The sequence below is a fragment of the Megalops cyprinoides genome, chromosome 6, assembly GCF_013368585.1.
Source record: "Megalops cyprinoides isolate fMegCyp1 chromosome 6, fMegCyp1.pri, whole genome shotgun sequence".
NCBI lineage: Eukaryota > Metazoa > Chordata > Actinopteri > Elopiformes > Megalopidae > Megalops > Megalops cyprinoides.
Genome location: NC_050588.1, coordinates 9,947,179 through 9,972,309, shown reverse-complemented (window position 1 = coordinate 9,972,309; position 25,131 = coordinate 9,947,179). Strand labels below are relative to the sequence as shown.

The following is a 25,131-nucleotide window of genomic DNA, read 5'->3' as shown; positions in this document are numbered from 1 at the left end:
TGAGGGGGAAAAATGTAGGGTGCAGGTACAGTATGTACAGTGAACTTCTCCAGACTCACAGGATCAAGTGGACATAAAGGTAACATGAAAACAACATCCCTTTCAGGAGGAAACAGCTGGAGGGGGGTCTGAGGAATGCGCTGGGGTCTCGTTCCTGTAAAAACGCAGCACTGTTGCTACACTGTCACGGCAACTTTGTGAAACCATTTCTTCAGCTGGGTTCAGCAATTTGTGCTTTGTTAACCACATTAGCGAAGAGACGTGAGAAGGAGGGGATGGGGACAAAAACCGTAATGCAGCAGGCAAAGGGAAGGGGCGAGAGGGCAGACCCAATGGACACAGTCTTGAGATAGGACTGGTAACAGGTGGGTTTATTAAAGGTCTACTGACACGGTCTCAGCAACAAAAACACATTACACAAATAACCACCGTATGGATGCTGGCAGTTATATATCAATCAAATCACTGCTGTTTTTGATTTTAACACAAAAAACAACAATTTGAACATTATTAGAGAATTTCCTGTTTGAGATTCTGTGAAGTTTCATACTGTTGCTGACATCAGTGCGGGTGTAGATATAAAAAAAGACAGTAAACAACAGCTAGATAGACATGGAATAATATTACTATAATACTTCCAATTGTTCAGCAATGGTGCCAGTATAAAATGTGCCTAAGTGCGCTAATCAAAAGTAGAATATTAGTGTTCATAGTTTCCCAGAACGTTTATTTTATGTACAACCAGACAGATCAGGGCTTTAAAACCATTCAGCTCTACAGCAAATACGACTACTACTGATAAAATGATAACAGTAATAGTCATTTAGATGCGCACCTGGAGCACAATGATGGCGATTGCAATGGTGACATTATTGGGATTTAACCTCAGAGAAAAAAAACAGAACCTGACAGCTTCACATGGACAGTGTTGGTATTTCCCTATAGAGCTACTATACCGTTACGATACCATTTCTATACCATTTAGATAACTAGGCTGGCTTTTTTGTATCTTGCATTTTAGCACACCTGCAACCTGCAAGATGGCAGTAAAAATTAAAAATCACGGGCGTGAGAGAAAACAAAGTGAGCAATGAGCTTCACTATGTGCTACCGGAAGCACAAAGAGAAAGGGCTGCTGTTCCTCCAACCCCACATTTCCCATTAACCCCCGGTGATGCCACAGCTCAGAAACAGGGAGGGGTCATTAAATCAACAAAATCTCTGATAACTACAGGCAACTACATTTGAGTTACTGATATAGCCAGCTAACTGGCTAATACAAGAATAAAAAAAGCTGAGGTGCCAACCTGTTACATACTGGGGAGGACTAGTCAGCCAGCTACAAGACAGCAGGTGCAGCTAGACAGCAACATGCACTGCCCATGTCCTGGGTGACCTTAGCAACCTAGTCACTGTTCATTATCAGGTAACTTTGATATCAATTATGAACAAAAAAAGTACCTTGTTCCAAAATGGGTGTGTCTTATCTTTACAGTGTTTAACCAAATAAAATGGCCAGCCGACCTCACTGTAAGTACAAAAATAATTCTGTGCCCTCCTCTCCACTGAGTAACCTGGCGTTTGCATAGGATACACGTAGCTCCAACCGAAACAGCGCAAAACAGCGTGACCTAACAATCACATCCGCGGCCCCTGCTGTTTGACATTCACTCACGCCATTTTGAACTCCAATGACTTGGAGATGGTGGATTATTCACTCGCACCCGCACTGATGTCAGTCAAAAGAACTCGCTGGCATGAATATCTGAATATTTATTAATGAATCACTTAGCGGTCCAAAACCTGTGTGAATTAAGAACAATCACAGTGTCATCCTGTGGGACTTAGATTTACTAAATTTGGTGGTTTTATAAACAGTCTAAACCCATGTCAGTATCGCTTTAAGGTGCAAGGTCTGGAGGAAACTATCCTACTGAAAGGTAAACGAAATATATATATATATATAATATACTTTGTCATTTTCATTATAAACAGTTGAGTCATCTTTTCATGTAATAAACATACCATGAGAACCCTGTGATCATATTTTTCACAGTATTGTAGTTAAAAATCATTGATCCATCAGTTATACAAAGAATGAGAAAAATAAGCTGGTGGTTTGGAAGTCTTAAGGATCTTGTTCGTTCATTAAGGACCTTGTTTGTCAGTTATTATACTGTAAGCATTGTGGGTATGAGGTACGTTTCAATATTTTTGACTCTTCACTCTGTGGTACCAGCTGGTACCTGGAAGTACTTCAATGCGGGGACAAAAAAAGAGGGCATTTTGTTTCTTAAGTGCTCTGGAAACCAGGTGTCTGTGTGTTGCCAATGGATTTTTTCGAAATCCACAGCAGCAAGTTGAATCTACACAAACTATTTTTCTTCTTCCAGGAAAAACAGATCACAGAGCTGTGTGCTGTCAATCAGCCAAATGGACTTCGAATCACCGCTTGGCTGGGCGGAGCCTGAAGGTGCCACTGTGGTCACTTGGCCCGACAGGAAGTGATGTAATGAATCTGGAGCAGGGGCATGGATTCTGGCCGCCTCTCACATGCACTCCGAGTAGGTAAATCCTCCTCCTCCGTTCAGTGTCAGGAACCCAGACGTGCTGACATGTAACTTGCAATTTGCTTCCTGGTCCTTTATGTATCTGTAACACTTCCAGACATCTTCTTGATTTAACAGCTTTTCCAAAACAGAGACACACCATATTCACTGGTCAAAACTCTCTAAATAATCCTCTACACTGGGGACCTCTGTAAAAACTTCAAGATTGGAGGTTCTATTAAAAAAATCAGTTACAAAAATAGGGGTGATTATCCATTAAAAAAAGAGAAAACACGGCCAGTCTTAGTTTGAAAGTGTGTGGTATTCCTCCGGAGCACACACTTTGGGAAGGGTGTCTCCTTACACCCTGACCCCACAACTCCCCTGAATAAAAAAGTCTTTTCCACAGTATAAAGACTGTCCCGTAACAGCTCCCCATTTGCGGCTCTGTGCCTCCTTCCGTTAAAACGCACACGTACTTATATATATATACGATGATATATATAATACTTCTTTAAATTAAAGTCTCTGTCGGGGGGGTCTAGTACATGTCTTTGTAGATCTCCTGTAGGAGCGGGTGCAGCGACGTCTCCGCCTCGGTCTTTTTGATCTTCTGCACCAGCTGGGCATTCTCGGTGACCAGCTGCCGCAGGTCGGCCATCTTCTGCAGCAGCTTGGGGAAGAGGTAGGGCGAGTCCATGTGGTTGGCCTGCAGGTGCTGGTTGAGGGCCTGCAGGATGTTGTCCTGAATCTCCTCCACCTGCTTCACGTTCATCAGGCCGGGGCGGTCTGGAGGAAAGGGGGGGGGAGATGGGGGGGGGATTTATGAGAGTGTCAGACGGGAACATTCCAGTTACCACACAAAGGCAGCCTGCTGGGGAGGAAGGCCTCCCAGCAGCAGAAAACTTCACCAACAGTAGTCACGTGCTTCTAGAGGCAAAAAAGAGAGCATAACACACTTTAAATCTACTGAGCACTCAATCAAAATACCAAATACCAAGCAGCCAAAAGACTGTTACACCATATCTAATCTGGTGCTTCTTAAGCACAGAAATGCCACATTTTACTCAAGTCCTTCCATTTCAAATGACTTTGTATAAGTAAGTATTTCACAAGTATTTCATTGTATTGCTAATACACATGACAATAAAGGTGAACTTGACTTGAACGTGACTTGACTTGACAGCAGTTCTGATTGATCTCATCTCTATGCACATTGGTTACCGACAGTGCTGAATGCCACATCCCTGTGGTGGATTTGATTGAATTGCCTATGTGGACTAGGCAGGGTCACTTTTGTAGCATGTGAAGGAGTAACTACGCTGCGCATAATGCCATAGCCTGCATGTTTGAAGTGATGACATCAGTAGGCAATGCGTGCATGTACACGCATAAATCAGCCTTTACTGAAAGCCAGTCTGTCAATGTGTTTGAGGATGCAGGGGTTAATCCACATGTATGAGTGTATCATGGGTTATATTTAACCCCTAAAGTACATTTACATTGAAGAAATACAGAAAAAGCAAATCGAACAGATGCAGATGTATTCTCATGGTTCCTGATGCAGAACCGATCCATACAATGCACGTATAACTACTCATACTGTGCCAGGGTGTATTTCGCTTGTGAGTGTGTATGGCAGGGGCGTGCAGGCCCTGTTTTCTGGTTTTTGTTACACCAAAGGTCCTCATTATTTAACTGAAGAATAACACCAAGGTACCATAAAACCTAGCGCATACATTTAGTAAGTGTATTAATCACTCTCCCTTTTCTGAGTTAAGATCAGGCAAACAAAAAAGAAACAACTAGCATATTCATTAAAAATCATTAAAAGAGCTACTGTATACTTTTCTGACAACTTTTACTCACAACCTCTACCATTTCCAGGCTTCTCATAGGGTGCCATTTTTATTTCAAGTTTAAATTCATCTAAAAGAATATTCTTTTTGTGCTCACTTGCTCAGATTTGATTTTAATTGACACCACATGTAGCTGCCGGTAGAAATCAGTTGCTGATTAAAACCAACCCCAAAAGCCCTTTGGACTACTGACCTCAAGGCCTGTAATGTATATGCAGTCCATATGTATGGAGTCCATACGGGCACACTGTGTTCTGCATAACTGGATAAGTATTTATCCCCCCCCCCCCCTCCCGAGGCCTTCCTCATCCTGTTTTGAGCACCAGTTAAGTACATTCTGTTCACAGAGCGCCGCGGTTCGGCTGAGTCCGCCGCTGACCTCCGCAAAGGATGATGGCGGCCACGAAGAGGGCGAGGTCGCTGTCGTCCAGCTCCAGGGAGTTGAACTTGACGGCGAACTCGAACTTGGGCTCCATGATCTCGCTGAAGGGCCGGCGCAGGCTGCGCAGGAACTCGCGCGTCACGAAGCCCTTCCCGTTGGCCACCAGCAGCCCGTCCTTGTTCATCAGCGAGGGGAGCATGGAGAAGATGGCCTCGTGCACGCCGTACTTCAGCAGCGTCACCTTTAGAGAAGGGGAGGGGGGCAGAGAATCAGGCTAGGGACAGCGGAGCGGTCCTCGTTCCTCAGCCTGAGTAGTGCTGGATTGCGAGGGTCACCGCTGCTGTGCCTCTGGGACAGCAGGTTGAATGGGGTGATGATGGAGTGAATGATCTGGTAGGGACCACAACTCACAAAGACTCTTCGCTCTGAACATTTACTTTATGTCACAGTACACTTTATACGAGGCTGACTTAACAATGATCTATACTGCAGATTGATAGCCTGCCCCGACCACTACTTCACACTGCTGCTCTCTGAATACCACACTCCTGCCCTGACTGCTAGTCCTGACTGCTAGCTTGTACCTTGTCTGGCTCTTCTAATGTTGTGACTCCTTGTATGGCTTTCACTTATAATGTATTCTGCCTGATTTGTAAGTTGCTTTGGATAAAAGGGTCTGCCAAATGAATACATTTAAATGTTAATGTAGTCCAAAGTGTTACCCTTACTACCTATAGATATTGATTCCCTAAGGGCTAATCCACAATGCTACCCGGAATGTTGGTCCAGACTGCTGCCCTGACAGCTAGTTCTCATTGTACTGTTGACCACCCATCCACACTGTTGCCCTGAGGTCTACTCCAACCTGTTGCCCTGCCCACTTCTCTGCTCAGCGCCACACCTGGTCATTGAGGAAGAGGTCGACGAAGCCCGGGATGTTCTTGGCGAACTCGGTCAGCTCCCGGACCGTCTCCACAGTGGTGCACTGGCAGCGGTAGAAGACGTGCACCCCGATCTCCTTGTTGGTGGGCGCCCCGTTGATCAGCTGGTTCCACACCAGGCCATTCTCGGCCTGCCAGAGCGAGTCCATGTCGTGGATGACAAAGGGCTGCCGGACAGAACGAGGGTCACACTCGAACACACTTACAGCAGAGAGGGTACAGACCAAGTGCACATCTTCAACCAGTTTTTTTTCAGGTACTGCAGCCCATATATTTAATTAATCAAGTCAGGCTGATGCATTAGGTATTCAGCTGGAACGAAACATCAGCCACAGTGTTCAGTGACCTCAGCTGAGACGCATTATATGCACTTAATACAAACAGTCGATAGTGGTGAAGCCTCCCGATTTCCAACATAGATGAGGATATTAGAAATAACAAGCTGCATTCATAATAACAGAAAGAAAGCATACTAACAATCAGACCATAAGTCCATTCATTTCCAGACTTCCTGAACTAACCAATAACTCAGGAAAATTAAGTGGTCAAATCAATTGTTTCATGACTTATGAAACAGCTCATGTAGGATGACAGAAACATTTAAGTATCTTGGGTGATTCTATGAGAAATCAGAACTAGGTGAACACACAAGGTGGACACACAAAGCATTCAGAAACCTGTTTCATAAGTGCCAGCGCCCTGCCGTGCTTAGTGGAGTGTGATGATATGTTTATATGATGCTGTACATTTCCTGAGGTTGACTTCTGAGTAATTGTTGACGTTTTCAGAAAAAAGAAAAAAAAGTTGACTTTAAGAGACCACTAGATAGACATTAGTAAATTCTCAACTTGTGGTTTATTTTGAAGGGTAAAAGCAAAGGTAAGTGTAAGAGTGAGGGTAAGAGTCAGAGTGAGAGTGAAAGTGAGACTAAGAGTAAGAAAAAGGGTTAGGGTTAGAGATAGGCTTAGGGCTAGGGCTAGGGTTTGGTTTAAGGTTAGGATTTTAGGGTTAACTGCGCATATACCATGTGTATTAGGGTTAGGGTTAAGGCTAGGGCTTCAAATAAGGGCTGACCATTCATAACATCAAACATCAAAAGACACTGCATGTAAGAGTCCTGACTGGGATATTCCAGTATTACAGGGGTGGGTCAGACGTACCGGGTTGGAGCTGGTCTTGCCAGTCAGGATGCTGCGAGCCTTCTTCTTGGTCATGTTCAGGTTCTTCAGGTAGGCGTTGTTGACGCGCTTGGCCAGGGACTTGAGGTCAGAGCCGCCGGGGCTCTGGATGCCCGTCTCTCTGGCCAGCAGTCCAGCCACCAGCTTCCTCTTCTCAGCCTCCGGCATCCGGCCGTACCGGATCGCTGAGGGCGCAAAAGGGCCATCAACGAGGTCAATAAGCTGATGTGCTATTTAGACCTTTGGACCCCAATACGCTGGCTTAATACTGACTAAAAAAGTGAACCCAGCTTTGGAGTGGGATAGTATTTAACACTCTTCTGGAGCTTATGCACCAGCTGCGGCAGCACTGCAGCCCTGACCTCTGACATCCAGTAGCTGAGTTACGGGCGGTGCACCTGAACACTGTAGATTCCGGTGTCACAGGTTCAGCCAGAATATTGGATGTCTGATTTGCGTTGAGGAGACATGTGACACCTGGGCCCTGTCCTAGCTCGCCTCAGAATTCTTTCATTGAAGCCATTATTTAGACAGTGAGTCACCACACCTTTAGAGGCGAGGGTAAATGACAGTGCTACTCGTGAGGTACCTGTGACTGATGTATCATAGTACACTTGGCTTCCACTGCACAGTCAGATTGCACAAATTAAATTGTGGTAGTGCTTGAACTAACAGTGTTATGCTCACATAGGGCTGGGCGATGTAGCCGTCGCGATCTATCGAATAGCTATTTTTAGCGCAATGACAGCTATCCCCGGTGTGTGGCGTTACGTTTCTTCCCATATTTTTTTTCCCTTTTAACCCTAAAGCACGCCCGATTCTCCGGCCCTGCTGGAGCAGCGCAGCCCACCCGTCACTCTTCCCCGCTCACCGTCGTGGGACATGCCCAGTGCCAGGCACTTCTGGAAGCGGCAGTACTGGCACTTGTTCCGGCTCTTCTTCTGGATGGTGCAGCTGCGCTCGCAGCGCTCGTACTCCAGCTTCATCTTGATGGTCCGTCGGAAAAAACCCTGGGAGGACAGAACGGGGTGAGGGAGCCCACACATCGATAACGATGACAAAACTGTCTCTATGCAGTAGGATAGTATGTTTGAGTACAGAGTAAAGCCAACACTTTGGGTGCCCTAGTCAACATTTTCGTTGCAAAGCAAAATGAAAAATTCAGCCTTTCCAGGATGCGAGACTACGGCCGTGGTGGCGCTGCGCTGGTCCTCACCTTGCAGCCCTCACAGGCGTGGACGCCGTAGTGGAGGCCCGAAGCCTTGTCGCCACAGATTCGGCACTCCATGTTGATCCCCGTCCCCGAGGCGTCCTCTCGGCCCAGCAGCAGTTGGTCCGACAGCGAGGGCGAGGAGGTCTGAGATAGGTCTGTGGGGACAGGCAAAGGGACAAATGACTCTCAAGTGTCACCATACACAAGGCTGCGAAGGACCCACATGCAAAAAAAAAAAAAGTGGCGGAGATCCGCTGATTGAAGGTACTGAAAAGGCCTGTCCTTAACAACTGTTCACAACTGCGAGCAATGCAAAATGCACATTCAGCAAGAACAGTTCCAGAACCTCAGAGAGACAGGGAGAACTGCACTGCGAACATTAACTGTCACTCATTCACAAAAAAGAAACATACAGTGGCTTGAGGATTCTTGAATAATCATTGTGGTTACAGTATTTGAACTATAAAACTATAAAACTGTTCATCTGCTTAGTCACATGGACAGAGAAAAGCATAAAATAAGGTCACTTTGACTAAGCTTATCTGCAACCCTTCTATTGTTCTGTAACTCTTTATGCCTGAAGGCTCACAAAAACCCCACAATGCATTTCACCATCTTTTTCTCTGTCTGGATTGAACAACCTTGCTAGGCGTACCTGGAAATGGAGACAGAGAGCCAACACTGAAAAATATTGAAATGTTACTGAATCTGAATTATCGTCTTCAAATGGCTTAACTGGTCCAGGAAAGTCACCTGAATATGCTTTGTGAGCACATATTGAGTTTGTAAAACCACACTTTTGTTGCAGGGTGTCAGAAATCAAGCATCCATTCACTTCTAATTTACCAGAGAGGGGAAATGTAAATTCAAATGTCAGAGCGAGGAAAAACTGGAAAATGAAAGGGGTAGCGAGCTTCATCTAGATATCAATCGAACTACATGGTGGGAGGGAACTTCAGAATATATTTGATCGCATTTTAGAACAGCTATGAATGATTCTGTGGAACTGAAATTTTCTCTACATACCCACATGAGAACCAATGAGAATTCAATCGGACTGATTCTACGCACTGAACAGCAGCTGTTCTTAATCACGCCTGAAAACGCGAACAGGGCGTACCTCCTGCCGAGCGTATCCAGCCTCGTCCGTTGAAATGTTTCTGCCACAAGAGGAACTTACAAACCTCTCCACAGAACAGCCACACTAATAATGGAAAACTGTCTACCCAGCAAATGACTTGAAACAACAACAACATATTTCAGGTCATTTCAAAAGCAAAAAAAAAAAAAAGTGCCTGCGGACTCAATAACTTTGGCGCTGCGCACCTCAAACTCGCTCACCATCCACAGCAGCAGTGTCAAACACAACATCTGAGAACTTTACAGGTTCTTTCAAGAACATTTTCTAGGTGTCGCAGTCGAACGATTTCATATTAGAGGTAGGCCAAATGTTCTAGACCATGCTTTCAGACCCCCAGATTTGTTCACAAATATATTCCTAATGCCTCTTTTAAATCCTCCCTTCTAGTATTTTTTTTCTTCAAGAAATATTTTGTGTTTTATATGCATAAAGCGAAAATTTAAATATGTGCCAAGCGGCAGCAGTGTGCAGCATTACAGTAATAATTATCGTCCCTCTTGCCTTTGAGCCAGATGAGCTGCGAATCTGAGGATGATAAGGCTGGTGTAGTCATGGGGCCCTCAGCCCACTGACCCAGTAACGAGTGACACACTGACCAACTGACACAGGCGTGCAGTCTTCCCTGCACAGAGAGCACAGGGGAAGACATCTCAGCGCTGACCCGGAAATTCCATTCCAAATATACACTGAGAAACGGTGCGTTATGAACAGCGAGGGGCACACTCTCCCTTAACATGGACAACACAGTTAAATCCTTACTTGTCTTTCATTCTTACAACAGGAAAAGGACATAAATAAAGGGGTAGGAAATAAGGTTTTTTCACGTGTGTATTTTTTTTTTACTCTTGAAAAGGTCGTGGAGAGAGATCACCTCGAATTTTCTCCATCTCATCTGAATTCATTTCTTTTATGTTGTCTTCAGCACTCTTGCCTGCAACTTCATTCCTCTCATGGAAAATTGCAAAGGATTTTTTTTTTCAATGTTCTGTGTTTGCAATGTGCCGTTTTCATGTCTGAATATAAATGGACCAACTCCTCTGCTGACTGGCCAACCAACAAACCGATCAGCCAGCGGGAACTCGGGGAAAGGTAGGATGTGGAGTTTCACATCCTCACCGAATGACACTGCTAAATGCCATTCAACTGACACATTTTTCCCACTGCAACTGATATGGGTGCAAGGTCACCAGGGCAAGTGCAGCAGGCTGAACGATATTCATCCATCCCAAAGCCTTATCTCTTATCTCTTATCTCTTTTGGAAACAAATACACCTACCTGCCACACAGTTAAAAGAGAACTGGATGAAAAATTAACCTGGAGATGACGCTCACAAATCTCTTTGATGAGGATGATCACCACAGACAAACAATCAGTGCTAAACGCATTGGTCCGCTTCCAAGAAGTCTTTCAACATGATTCTCAGCCATCCAAAAAAAAGAACATTTTTCTCAAAAGCGTTGTGTATTTTTCCGTTTGATCTCATGGAAACGTCTGACTGGCGGCAAGGCCAGCTCGAGTCACGGACTGGAGGAGGAGGGTTGAGTTCTGGGCTGACAGGAAGCGGGGCTCAGACTTCTCAGTCACACATGTTAAGTAATAGACACATGTCGTAAAACATAAAACGTAATCACTGTCCAGAGGTCTCTTTTAAGTAATGTAAACCCACAGCCCCTTCTCCCACTTCTACTGTGAAAGCAGGTGTCCTGCCAAAGCAAACGTGGCCTGTGTCTGACAGTGCCTGCGTCTCATTTGGACAGTCTAAAACAGCATTTGAGGAGTAATGAAAGAAATACAACACTTTATACAGGGTAGTGAGGAATATTAAAAAAATATGCCACCGGCCGTGAAATGAACCAACTCCTCTGGTTGCTGTATTTTAACTCAGTTGTATGGAACATTCTGTGGGAGTTCTTCGACTGCCACTGACCAAATGGTTGGAAACATGACAAAAGTCTATTATGCATAACAAACAGTGCACTGTAAGAGGCTCAGTGGATGTAGATCGAAATGGCAGCAGTTTCTTTGCGCTGTCTTCAAATGTTAAGCAAATAGAAAACACACAGTTTCAGGTGAAAGATAATAGATGCTGTGGTGATTGAAGCTCCTAAAAAATATCTCGAATTTGACCTTTTGCTGTATAGCTGATTAAAATTTCAGTCAGGCCCTGATCCACTTTTTGGAGCCATAGCCAGGAAGGGGCTGAAGGGCAGTTAGTTCTGAGGAAAGCCATGTACAGCTCTACTTTGGCATTTCCAAGGACAGCACCTTATTTCACTGAATTTGTAATTCTTCTGGAGAGAGTTACAATGAACTGCGTTCATGAATAATCTGCAATTCCGAGACTCACTTCAGTTCCTTACACCTGTGCAATGCTACTGTAAATAAATAATTATCACTACATACCACCAATTTCAATATACCCCTCACACTTCTCTGTGGTTTATGTAATTAAACATGCAGTTACTCTATCCCTAAAGCCATCCAGCCTCACAGCCCAAACTCATCAATTAAATTAACGCCTACCCAGCCCCAAACTTTTAATCACCCCCTTTAATGTAACAAAGTAAGTACATCCAACTCATGCATGTGTAATTCCAGTGAGCCAGCACAGGTGGAGAGGTAATGTTTCATTACCTGTGTAACTGCTGGAGGGGGCGGGGCTGTCCAGGCCCGGTGTGCTGTAGCTGTTACTGCCCTGCTCCAGCCGGTCCTCCTCGGGTCTGTCCCCGTTCTGTGACCCCATGTCCCACCCCAGCCCCTCAGGGGACGCCTCCACCCCCGTCCCGTCAGAGGCCACGCTGCCCCCGCCGTCATCCCCCACCCCCAGCTCCAGCAGGCGGGCCGTCGGGTCCGGCTTCCCACCCAGTCCAGTCCCCTCCTGCCCCCTGTCCCCGGTGGTATCCCTGGGCAGCCCCTGGCCGCCGTAGCGGGGCACATCCCCATTGTCCAGGCAGATCCCGCCCATATCCCGCCCCGCGGCCGCGCCCAGCTCCCCGAGGTCCTCGCTTCTGATCCCCAAAGCAGCCGGCCGAGTCCCGTCCATGGCGCCTGCGTCCGGTCCCTAGCGCTCTCCGCCCTCCGTCATGGCGCCGTCATCGCCGCCCTGCTGGACGAAAGGAAAAATGTTTCGGCTTGTTTTTTTCCCCCCCACCCTCAACTCAGACATCAATGCAACAGCCCATTATTTTCCCCCTAATGTAACAGACACACGCTTGCACGGGCCATGCTTTCAAATGGGGCGCGCGGAGCGGATTAGTCAAGGATTCCGAGCAAATCCTGCCGTAAATCAACGCAAAAAAACAAAACAACGCAGTTACAGAAAAAAAGAGAAAAAGTTCAGGCTGCAGAGTGATTGCACAGCTGTGGCGAGCGGCACGGCCGCGGCCTCCGTGTTCTGAGAGGCTGGGAAACGTGTGTGAGAAATGTACCGCCGCTCCCTCGGGCGGCATGTGGTGGAGCGCTTACAGGAGGGGGGAGAGGCGAGGGGTGGACGGTGGCGTCCCCCCGGCGGAGGCGTTAGGGAACACCGCGCTCGCAGGCTTGCGTGCGAGAGCGAGCGGTCGCGGCGGCTCCGCCGGCACCTGTCGAGTGCTCAAGGTCTGAGCGTCTGGTTTTGTCTGAAGACGTCCGCTATCAGCTATCAGGCCTGACCTTTCCCCACATTCCCGGCTGCTGGGGGGTGGGGACGAGTGCTCTTTAACCCACTTGTTCTGCGCTGGGTCGGGCCTCTCTGTGAGCCATACCCTCAGGCCGGGGTGGGAAGGGGTGAGCGTGGGAAGGGGGTTGGCTGGGTAAGGGGGTGGACAGAGAGGAAGGCTGATGGGAAAGGCTGTCCCAAATCACAATGAAACTACAGTTAGCCATTGCAAATTCATGAATTTGACAATCTTTGTTGCCAATGCGGGCAGTGGCATTAGTCACTTCATCTTAAGGGCTGCCACCACAACCACAACAGAACCAGGCTGGACTGATCCTATCACACACTCAAGAACTTGACCAAAATCAAACACACACCACCAAACAGGAACATGAAAATGGTCTCCTGCGTTGACAGGGTCACAGGGCGTAGTATCAGTCTCCTTCCTGAAGAGGATCTCCTAAAAACCATTCATGACACAATCTTCAGATGGACCAATAGAGAGATTCGCAGGACAGCATTCTGAGAATTTGCTTCTGTGTGACGGGTCTTGACAAACTTCACAAGGAACTTTAATTATTCAGACATTTCTCCGAAAGACGGTTTGGCTGCTTCGAAAAATGCACCCTCTTTCGATAAGTGTAATGAATATGCATGGGTATCAGTGACTTGCTGGCATGACTCCTATGCTAAACACAAGAGATCAAACTTCACAGTAATTATGCTATGGAGTCTTGCCATGTAAGACCTGATGAAGCAGTGAGTTACGAATGCAATGCTTCGATTTTGTCCTGATAATGCAAAAAAAAAAATGCATACAAACATTCCTCAAACAACTCAAAAAACAAGTTTAGCCTTTGTCTTTTTAATTTTGGAATAACCCTGTATGATGTTGATAATTATTTATAAGGATTAGCTAAACAGTAATTTCATAATCTGTTTGTTTGTAAATATTTTCTGACTAACTGAATGTTTTGCAGTGATTAGCTAGTAACATGAACAGTGTTTCTCGTTAGCTGAACACTGTACCAATAAGCAATGTTCATATACAAAATGGTTTTTCTCAATTAGGTCGCTATCTGACCTGTACATCTTTGCTTTGCTCTGTAACACAAACAGGATGGACACTGGGAGCATGAGTACATACATTTGAACAGTATCAGTCACAGACATCTGACATTATTTCACTCCTTCAGATATCACACATTTTACCGACTATCAGTTTACACATGACCGTTACTGATGAATATCAGGTGCCTTGCACAAGTGAACAGCAGCAGGGTCTAGCCTGTGCCTGGAGACTGCACCCTCCTGGGTAAATGTCTAATTCCCTAACCATTTCTCCACATTGCCATGGCAGGTATAAATCCAATGCAGGACACAGGAAAACAAAACCTGAAAGATGACAGGATAATAAATTGAATTCTAACGAAATTCATTCATGAATTGCCATTACCAAAATTACTGAGATAATACTATAATGCTACGCTATACATCATGTTCGCAGGAAGCAATTTCAACGCTCAAACGCTTGGGCTGACAATGGTTTATGCGCGTGTCCAAAGTAGGCTGACAGGCCGAGCTGGGATAAAAAACGGGAGTCTAGCAGACGCAGAAAGGGGAGTCGCCCATGTTGTTCACAGTTAGTCAGCCTGGAAATCTGCCAGGGCCATGCAGGCCAGCGATGAGAGCGAAAGGTCACCAAGAGTTCAGCCTCGTCCTTTCACCTTCACCTCAACGCAGACGTTTAGACAACAAACATTTCCGGATTACCATTCACCTTTTTTGTACCGGTTTGTCTCCTCCTCATTCACCAGACAACCTGCGCTGGTTAAGGCCGCACTGAAGCCATTTCCGCGTTCGCTAACTGGACGTGCTCGGCGGTGGCTGATTGCGCTGCTATTTTTAAACGCTCATAGCACGAAACTCACATGAGGCATCAATCCGTTCCGCTGATGAAACCCATGTAATGCTGCTATTGGACTGCGACTGTCACTCTTTAACAGTCTGCACGCGTGCTGTAGTGCCATACCAGCGTGCTGTGCAGTGCCTCGTGCCCCGCTGTTATCTGCTAAGCGCGAGCTTCACGGTTATCACTGACCCCGATGGGCTTTCGACAAGAACACAGGGGTGTGCGAGTGTTGTAACCGGCACCGCGGTTCACTGACACCGGAAACCTGCTCCCGACAGGAGCACGTAGGAGCGAGCTGGGGTAAAACAGGCACGTATTTATCGCCTTTCACAAGTTCCCTCGGAGTCCCACTGGATCTGAGACCGTAACAACTCGACGTGTCAAAAAAACTGTCACAGCAGGCAATATTACCGTGTGTTTGTCAGGCACCTTTACCCTGAGCGAGTCATAAGGCCATCCCTTCATTAAAATGTATACTACGGCAGCAGCAAAAAAACAACATAAAACCAAGAGAAGTATGTAAGTAACTGTGCAATTTAGCGTGCGCCTTAAGATTCACACATCTAGATCTTTTGACGGAGCTGACTGTGTCAATTCCTTTGTCCCACGTCCTCTGACGGGAGTTCCTCGAGGTAATCTTTCCCCGCAAAACGCCTTGGTTGATATCAGACCTGCTGGAAGTACTGGACTAGAGGAAACTCAGGAGAAAACTCAGGAGAAAACAGGCAAACACAGAACTTCTGGATTACAAGCAAGCCATGTCAATGGGAGTAGGGCACCTCTCAATGGGAGTAGGGCACCTCTCAATGGGATAGGGGCACCTCACCAAATCCACAGATTGCTCAAGTGGTGCAGCGCGTTTACCCACAGCGCACAGGTTGTGATCACAATGGCCAAGTTTTAAACCTTCGGTAATCTGCAGCTTTGCAGCGATTACAAGGCACCAAAGAGTTTATTCATTTTCGCTGCAGTAAATAAGAGCAGATTAGCCTGAAACGTAAGCGGACAGCCGGCCATTTTTAATCTGAGGGAATGAACTCGGGGACCTGCCCTGGGAGAGGGAGAGAGAGAGAGAGAGAGAGAGAGAGAGAGAGAAAGAGAGAGAGAGAGAGAGAGAAAGAGAGAGCGTGAGCGGGGGAGGACGCCCTGCCAGGCGGACGGAGGGAAAGGGAATCAGGGTCAGGCACTCCAGAGGAGAGAAGGTACGGGCAAACAGGACGGGAGCGGACGCAGAAAATGACCCCACTTCAGGCCAGGGACAGCTGGAAAATACAAACCTGGCTGGACTAGTTAGTTTCCCGTTTTTCCCCCAAAGCATATGCGACCATCCTGTTCTTGTGATTCACTGGTTTCCAGAGCCAGATCTCCTTATAGAAATACCTGTCATCCTCAGAGTAGATGCTTAAAGTTACACAAAAGAGAAAAATGAAATTCTGAAACATTTGTGCTTCCATAGAGCACTGTAAAAAATAACTGCCTACATTATAAAACCATAAGTAATGGGTAAGACATTAATAAATGCAATTTAATGGGGTATTACATTGTATTTAAAATAAATTGTCATTTCTATACTTCTACCTTTATTGCCTGGTTGCAAACATTTTGTTTTGGGAATAACAGCATAACATAAAAAGTAAAGGCAGTTCTATATTGAAAACATGTTTCCATACAAAGGCGGTGGAGCTGAGTCTCCACATAGGAAAAATGGTGAGAGGTCAGAGGCCCAGGGCCTGCCTAAGCACAGGCCTCAGGCTGCTCTGACAGAAGCATGCAGAGCCTTGCTAGAACTCCCCTCGCGGCCAGCATACAGTTCTCCTCGCCCACGGCTCCTCCGTGGAGATGCTGGCTGCTCCCTTCCCCCCTCTGCCAGTGGACTTGACTGACTACGGATGGGTATTATCAGCGTCCAGCGAAGTGAATAATTAGACGAATTAGGTCACTAAGGCAAATCGGTTGTGGGGCAACAGCGCGGCCCAATGGGAGTTGAGTCTGATGGCGGACTTGGAGTGTGTAATTCAGAGAGCTGGATTGGGAAAGCCATTCATCATGGGCCTGCCGTAGCGCCAAGCACATTCACTAAATTCACTAAAACAAAGCCATGGAGAAACACCATGCAAACCAACAAGTTCTGACAGACAGAACTAGTCAGGCTAACTATTCTAACAGTTTGTACACATGAGTTGCATAATTGGCATGTTGAAGTGTTCATGAAACTTCACAGAACTAAACTCAGAACACTAAGACCTAAAATCAAAACCAAATCCCACACTGGTCAAAATGGGCTCGATTTCTACTAAAACCTGAAAAGTAAGAATGGAACGACTGTTCTGCCAAGGTTGAGCTCTATTAGATGGGAAAAATAAAAGCCATGGGTCCCTCATAACTCCATATGCACAAGGGGATTTAGCAGTGCTTTCAGAGCAGACGATGAAATCCATGTTAATCTGTGGATTTAGGCCCACCGGGCCTTTCAGGTTGGATTAGGAATTCTGGGAGGTGGCAGGAAATTCCCATGGTGGCTGAGGTCGTGTCCTTGGAAGCACCGAAACGGCAGAGACTGAGCCTCAAACACTGCCCGAGCCTCAAACACTGGGAGGGAGGGGGAGGGAAAAGAAGAGGCTGTCTAAAACAAAGCACCGCATAATCCAGGAATTCCCATGGTCCATGGTTAGTCAGCTGCCTCACGCTTGTGCATCTGATGGCACGCTTCCCCACCCACTCCAGGGATCCAGAGGATTAGACGCTATGCTACGGAACACAAATACCAAAGACAAACATGCAATTTACAGGGGTTTTTTTCCCCAGCGGGAACCACTAACAAGGTTGCACTGTCACTCTCCTCCGCTGTAAAATCACTATATCAAAGCTCAAATCGCAAACCAGCGTCTTCTAGTAAATAATGGGCCCTTATGATGAGGATACGTCATAGTGAACTGTGAGGCCACAAACCTGCTGTACATAACAAGGTACCCAACACTATCGCGAATAGCATGGCTCCGCTTCTTTCAGACATCAATATGGTGCTTTTGATCGCTTTGTAAATCCGGTCGCATAAGCAAACAGTTGACCGACTGAGATTAACATTTTGCTCCTCCCTGTAACACCCTTTGGTATGGTGAAATTCAGCTGTAACAAGTGCAGTCCCTGGCTCATGACGTCAGTGCACTGCCATGCACACTGTCAAAAACACACACACACATTCAGACTTCTAGCGCCCTTGCGTCAGCTATGAGGTAAAGGCTGCACGAGCCCACACTACCCCTTGGCCCAAAGCACACCACTATTTGCCATTTTCTTCTCAGCAAAAACCAATTAAAACTAAGACAACGTAACTGCTGGTAAAGAAAAAAAAGACTACAAAGCACACATCCCCCTAAAGCTTGGGTCCTGAAAAAAAGAGTTCTCATCTGCTTTGACGGATTTTGTACTGCAAATTCCAACACCCAATAAGTCACCCCGAGTAATGGCATCTACCAAACAAAACACTTATGTCTACAGAACGTACTGACTTAAATGACGACAAGATGTGAGTTGTAATAGGCACAGTAATATCAGACAAAGCACAGGCGTTTGGGACAGCGCGGACCCTTTTCAGGAAGTGAACCCGTCTATCGTTTGCCCAGTCCTCATGAAAAAGGGATCCCTTTCTGCAGAGACCAGCTCTTGCTGCACTTGGCCCCACTTCTGCGCACCGGGTGAAACCCGATCCCTACCTGTCACAGCGAGCACAGGCAGCTCCAGAACCGCTCCGCTGCCTCCCATTGGACACGTCGCCCCGATGTATCAAATAATCGGAAGCTGGCACTCTCAACGCCCTTGTTTATGTAAACATGTATTCAGCCCCGTCCAAGGTTATACACTCACCTTGAAGTTATTACACTAAATTCACTTGCTTGGCAGGTGTTCCGGTTCAGGGTGACTTACACCCCTGTTGTATCTGGCACTGCTAGGCTGTGTGGTCGTTCACAAGCAAGCAATAAGACTGATGATTCACACATAAGTCAGCAACCAAACTACTGCAAGCAAATGACACATCCAAAGAGTATGTTTCTACTGTGACTGACAAACTTCTTACAAAAAATTTTAAATGACCTGCTGTGGTCAGCCCATCTGTTCAGGCCAAATACTTTTGGCACTTCCTCTAGTTATACAGACATAGTGACTATCTAGTTATATAGGATATTTCCTACAGTCCTACAGACGCGCCTCAGCACTGAACTCCGGCAGGTGCATAATATGCTAAATTCCCACAGCTCGTGCACAACAGCAGACTAAGAGCGATTAATAAATAAAAGAAGCCGGTGAGTCGACAACGGCCGAGCGGCTGAAGCCAATCAGGAGCCGCGGAATGAGAGAGCGTGAGATTCCGAGAACCGGTTTGACAGGTTCCGGAAGTGCAGGTCTGAACGGCCCGTGGGTCTCCTGTGGGCACACCGGATCCAAACCTTTGAACGACATGTTTCTGTCAGAATGCTCTTTAAAATGACGGTGTAACAGGACTCCGGTAGCAAGCTGGATGTACAGTCTAACTAACTGAGCTGCTTTAATGTTTGAATGAATGTAGCCTCATGGTTTTGGTATCGGTTTCATTTTGAGCTTGCTTTCTGCCATCAGCGGCAGCAAGCTTGTCTGTGCATGTACGCATGGGCCCAGGTGTTCAAAGTCCGGAGAGCAGGTAAGGAACACGCCCAACACACCTTTATTCCTGGGCCAACCGCTCTACACTGCTTCCACGTGATAATGAATGGGAGAAAAGGTGAATGGAGCCAGCCTCCAAGTATCTTAAATTTCAAGACTCACATCAAGTGCTGTATGCTTAAGGTGTGGTTACAATCCAAGCAACACGTATTCACATTGCAGTACTTAAAAAACCCACAATCTGCTGACAGTGACATAAGCAAGCACTTGAAAGACACCAGTGTAACGTGTACCCTTTTTTAAAAGGGGATGTACAATGAGTCAGCTGTTGCCTAGCAGATGTGGTCCTGTTAATTCCAGTGAGGAATAACACTCTCTCTTTCACTTACCTCACTGTTCTGATCCACAGACCCACTGACTAATGAGGTCAAGAGTAGCCTGTGGAAGGGTGCAGTGCATAACAGTCCATTATTACCGTAATTATTACCTTGAGGACTTTCTTATATCTCTCTGAGCCATAAAACACTGCCAACCAAAATAAACTTTGGCTAAAGGGTATCAGTCTTGACATTTTATTTTTAATGCTACAGCATGGGAAACGTATAAATTAATGTGTTCAATTAAGTAATCAGCGCAGTATTCACACTGGACTGAACTGCCCAAGGTCTGTTTTGGTCTACTGTGTATGGCTGACGTCAGTAATTCTGACTAAAATCCTTAGCACGTTTTTCCTAGCCAGTCAGCATGTCAGTTTGAATTTTAGTCCAGTGTATGTGAATCATCTGTGATTTTCACCTAAATCTGGAATTTCACATCAGTATATTTTGGAATTTTATCTAAAGCATCATTACTGTTTTTTTCACATCATGAAGAAAAGGTAAATATACTTACAGTGCTGAATTGATGTCCGCATAATGTAAAATGAAAGGTGACAAAATAAATTGCTTGAGTTTTAAGCAGAGCTCCTGTAGCTAGCTACTGACAATAATTTACCTTGTTTAAAATGTGCTTAACAGGCAACTGTGTCTACAGTAGACATGCTTTCTCCCTGGTCTCCAAATGAAAGAAGTCAGCATTACCTTGAGTTAACCAGCTTAGAGAAAATTTCCATGAGCTTGCTTTGCAGAAATGAACAGAGGCTTCAATTATAAGGATAAACCTAGAAGTTTTTTAACTAGGTCTAGTCGTTCCCATTACTGTTTCCACAGTTCACACCAAAGTAGCTCCTAATTACCTAATAGAATTAATTAAGCTTTTAATTTGATATATTAACCTGCAGGATTGGCCCTTGGTGAACCTGGCTGAGTGTGTGTTTTCGAAGTACCCTTTACCATTGTTGTATACACTTGTGCTGACAAAAGTCTATTTCAATATGAAACTTGAATATCTCTTACAAGAAACACAATATGCCATTAACTTTCCCCTCCTGAGGTGTACACATCCATACCCGGTCAGTGACAACATCTTGATGACTTTGACAGAAGTATTATTTTCAATCCCAGTATATTCTGAATGCTGTTTGTCAGTTAAAATATTCACTCAGGATAAATGGCTGCCTGCTTATTCCATTCTGTGAATGAAATTGGATCTGCTGTGGATTTGCAGGAATACCACCTGACCTAACGAGGGATAGCTGGCAGTTACTTCTCCACTGTTCTTGGCTGACAGACTGTCATTTTTTGGATTAAAAACAAAAAACAGTAATTAATGAAACAGAGTAACCTTTGATTTCAGAGAGATAAGAGATACTGAACTAACAAGCTACCCAACACAGACTTTGTGGTACTCATCTACCCATCTACTTCGGCAACAAGACAAAGGCAGCTTTCATGCCGGTTAGCTAGCCGTGTGTCACGGTGACGTGTTTAGCACACACCACCACTGACTTTGTTGACAATATGCCCTTCGCATCCAGAGTGGCCGACTTAAATATAATCCATGACGAAGAACAACACATGCAAGGATCACTAATGTTGCAAAAACAAACCTATAAACTGCAGGGGCTGTAGGCGTCTTGCCTGACCTTTTCATGTGGCTAAATCACGAAGGCATCACAAATTCTTCCCGTTGGTTAAGCATTTCGAAAGGCCTCGCTTGACAGTAGGCAGCAATTAAAGGGGACATTCACTGCCAGTTCCTTTGCGGGACAGACGATCCAAACAAAGCCACAAATATTTAGTTCATTGTACATCACGTGATCAAACCACTGAAAAAAAAATATCAACCACACTGGTACACCGATGCCAGGTTTTGCTAAAGGTACTCTCATGACAAAACTTGGCAAGCTTTACTCATTGACATCCAAAAGTATGATACAACACATAATATTAGCCATGAAGATTGCAACAACCATTAATATTAACACACACTATTAATACACAGAGAGCGTATTCTATAACTGTAACACATAAAGGGAACTCCGAGAAACTGGAAAGCAACTATGATCTTGAACAACCAACCAGTCACCAAGTTAGAGCTCAGTCATACAGGAAAGACAGCAACAACTAAAACTAGAACAGGTGATTTTTAGGATTAATCACAATATGATCCTTTCATCATTAAAAACCCATAACCAAAGGAGCTACTCTTAATTACCTCCATTGATTTTTGATGCTATTTGCCTTCACATACACCCAGAGCCTTTTATGTCATCAGTAATCAGAAAAAGATCAATGCATTCTTCATCCAATGGAATTTTGCAAAAGCTGTATGTCAAGGGCAGGTAACTTGTTCCGCAAGCACCCAACACATTTTTTTAAAATGTATGTAAATGATTTATTACTGAGCCCTTGGCCATCCGAGGCATTAGCAAGACAACTTCTGCCCAGATCAGTACCTCTTTCACTTAATTTCATACAGATCATCAAAAACAATCCCACAGGCACAGATAAGCGATTGCATATTGCTAAACATAACCTGTGGCTGGATAAATACAGACACAGTGACAAACATAACCTACATCCAAGAGTGGAAAGTAAAAAAAAAAAAAAAAAAAAAAAAGGGGAACTTTGTCCTGTCAACCCAGCGCGTCTGTCACCGGCCCTGACACTCAAGGTCAATTCTGGGGGAGTATCTTTTCACCAAGCATTTCTACATTTTGAACTTGACCCAGCATGCAGTGGACCTGTCATGCCGCGTGATATTTTTATATTTTTCACTATCATTAAAATACAAAGGGATGCACACCCACACTTATATTCCTGGAGGGCGGATTTACATGTTGACATCATACTCTGAGCCAGCATACAACACATCCTGCCCCCCCCCCCCCCCCCCCCCATTCATTTCAGTGCCCTCGTAGCTGCCGACTGCACCATCCCAAGCAACACCCTCATTCCTCAGACTGCTCATCATAGCGGTCCTCTCTGGCAAAAACACACAGGATGCCCGTTCAGAGGAAGCAGAGTTGCAATCTCAGCCACTTCGTCATGGTCACTATGCAGCATCCCAGCGTGGGGGTGATCATACGTGTGAATGAAAGGATATGTGGCATATCTCTAACTGCTCAGACAATACGACTTACACGACTGCTGTCCAAAACACTCCTATTCCACCATGTATTAAGTGTTAACTGTTCAATGAATTATACCAATTACTGAACCAACTCAACATATGTGGGGACAACAGTCTTTTGACAGCGAGCCAAACAGCCTGCTGAACAGACTGTCAAGACACACACACGCACGCACACAAATCTCAAAAGCCGATGAAACAGGCTCTCTCTTTATTAGACAGACCAATCACAGGCCAGTATTTATGCTTACGGCTTTGCTGATATTTTGCTGAAAGGCAGCTGTTGAAACGACGGTTGAGGGTGGAAACAACCTGCGTTCTGCAGTTGGGAAGTAGAGTGCGGTCGGGCGGCGAGGCTTGACATCAGCCCAGACATTAGAGCAAACCCGCTCTTGTGGTCAGACGTGCGCGTCACCGTGTGTGGCAGAGGGCTAACGGGAAGAAAAAGTGATGTCACCCACCCCACGACTGTCAGTGATGTCAACATCCACACGACTCAGCAGGAGGCTGTAAACTTCTTATGAAGGAAGTAAACTCTGCCCCGCGGTGTCACTTAAACTGTGTACAACAGGAAAACGCTGTTACGGACGAAAGAATCCAGCTGCAAATATTACCCTTAAGAAGCTATTTGACCTTCAGTCCCAGAGGGCTGCGATCCAACAAAACGTGTATTTATTTGCTCAGGCATAAAAACATGAATGAAAAAAATTTACTACTACAACAGGTGGCATATCAACCACTTGGGAGCCCACCAGACAATTCACGACTCGGCAGAACAACTGTTATAGTTAACATGGCTATTCAGAAACGACTGGCTTATTCAGAGCGCCACATGACTTTCAGTCACTGGTATAGGTAAACAAACAGAATGTGGTGCAGATGTTAGCATGACAAAGTTCACTTCGCTAGCCAGCTACAGATGTTCCCAAAATGGGGGCCAGTATTATTTGTTGCAAAACGGGGCTTACTGATTCAGGACAGCTCAGCACCCTTTGTACTGAGAGTAGTGATTGACCATGGTTTCCTCGCTTTAATAAACAAGAGGATGTGGCGACATCGATTAGTTTTAACTTAACGAAAAGATTTCGCTAGTGTTCTCGTTTAGACAAATGTTCAGTGAAATACAGTCGCGGTTTAACGTTTTAATCACCAAGCGCGTCTTACAACACATTAAAGAGCTTCGGGCTACTACTCGTAAATTTTCTCACACAAACCAGACTTAGCAAATTTTCCACACATAGCTTGCATTCAACTAGATGTTGTTCCTAAACACCGTGATCGCTGGGCTGCCGAGCAAGCAAACTAATCCTTCACGTGATAGCCTAGATAGCTGGATCTAAGCTTGCTAGCAAGCTTCACAACGCAAAATAAAATGTCATTGTCTCTGCGACTGGTTGTATTATAGATAGAATACAATTTACTAGCCAACCGGTTATGCTTGTAAGCTATTTTTCTCGATTCACATGGGTATAGCTTAGCCAACTAGACACTTGGATGCAGCTAGCCAGCTACAACAACAGTAACCCCAAATTCCTGTGTCGGCATTTAGGGGCCCAGTGGTTAGGAGTAGAGACAACCACATAGGGACTTACTGTATGCGTCTCAATAAGAGCAGCCTGTACTGGGAAATGCCAACCCCGTTTTCAGTGTTGATTTCACTGATTGAGCGACTCACAGTGAGCGACATTCACAAGGCTGAACTTAAGTCATGTTATTTTTGCTTACCTTCTCTCACTGCTTCTGAAAAGTAGACAGTTTCCAATATCTGAGTTGCAAACGTTAGCTAGTTTCCTTGCAGTATGTTTTACTCCTCTTTTCGCCTCATACATTAGGGAAATACACGATCTGTGAGCATGTCTATTCAAAAGCATCACCACTTTTTTCTAGCTAACTAGATAGTGGCTACCGATCTTGCTAATCCCCCAATCGTTGTGCCTCACATTCTCCCTCGCAGAGATTTTCCTGTTGTCCGAGGTCTCTGGTTAGTTTCGTCTATTGATTACATCTGAATCCGTCCTGTTATGCTCATGTCCCTGATCTGGTTTAATAGAATATTCGACTTGCTTCGTTAAGTTCTGTTTCCCTCCAGTTAGCCGAGTTGCTAACGTAAGCTATCTCGCTAGCTAACCCTATTCGATGTGCCCTGTCAGGAATCCGCCGCTGTTTG

The 25,131-nt window shown here is 45.4% G+C and overlaps 1 protein-coding gene across 4 annotated transcripts; it reads right to left on the bottom strand.

Moving 5' to 3' along the window:
* On the bottom strand, positions 1-25,131 carry LOC118779974 (peroxisome proliferator-activated receptor delta-like). 4 transcript variants are annotated; one of them, XM_036532342.1, is made up of 9 exons: positions 24,690-25,131; positions 23,216-23,395; positions 11,899-12,367; positions 8,126-8,277; positions 7,781-7,919; positions 6,892-7,094; positions 5,692-5,898; positions 4,788-5,031; positions 1-3,338 (listed from the first exon to the last, which is right to left on the bottom strand). In XM_036532342.1, the coding sequence occupies exons 3-9, from the start codon at positions 12,305-12,307 to the stop codon at positions 3,091-3,093; spliced, it is 1,602 nt and encodes a 533-aa protein (XP_036388235.1). In that variant the 5' UTR covers positions 12,308-12,367; positions 23,216-23,395; positions 24,690-25,131; the 3' UTR covers positions 1-3,090. The 4 variants fall into 4 exon arrangements, with proteins under 4 accessions (XP_036388235.1, XP_036388232.1, XP_036388233.1 ...); XM_036532339.1 differs by lacking the exon at positions 23,216-23,395 and having other exon boundaries at positions 11,899-12,370; XM_036532340.1 differs by lacking the exon at positions 23,216-23,395.

What these genes read in the sequence shown, in the direction of transcription:
- LOC118779974 (XM_036532342.1), bottom strand. Translation starts at nt 12,307, where the DNA reads ATGGACGGGACTCGGCCGGCTGCTTTGGGGATCAGAAGCGAGGACCTC. An exon ending in ACGCCTGTGAGGGCTGCAAG is followed by an intron (nt 7,920 to 8,125) that starts GTGAGGACCAGC and finishes CTGTCCTCCCAG; the next exon opens with GGTTTTTTCCGACGGACCAT. An exon ending in CGCCATCATCCTTTGCGGAG is followed by an intron (nt 3,339 to 4,787) that starts GTCAGCGGCGGA and finishes CCTTTCCTCCAG; the next exon opens with ACCGCCCCGGCCTGATGAAC.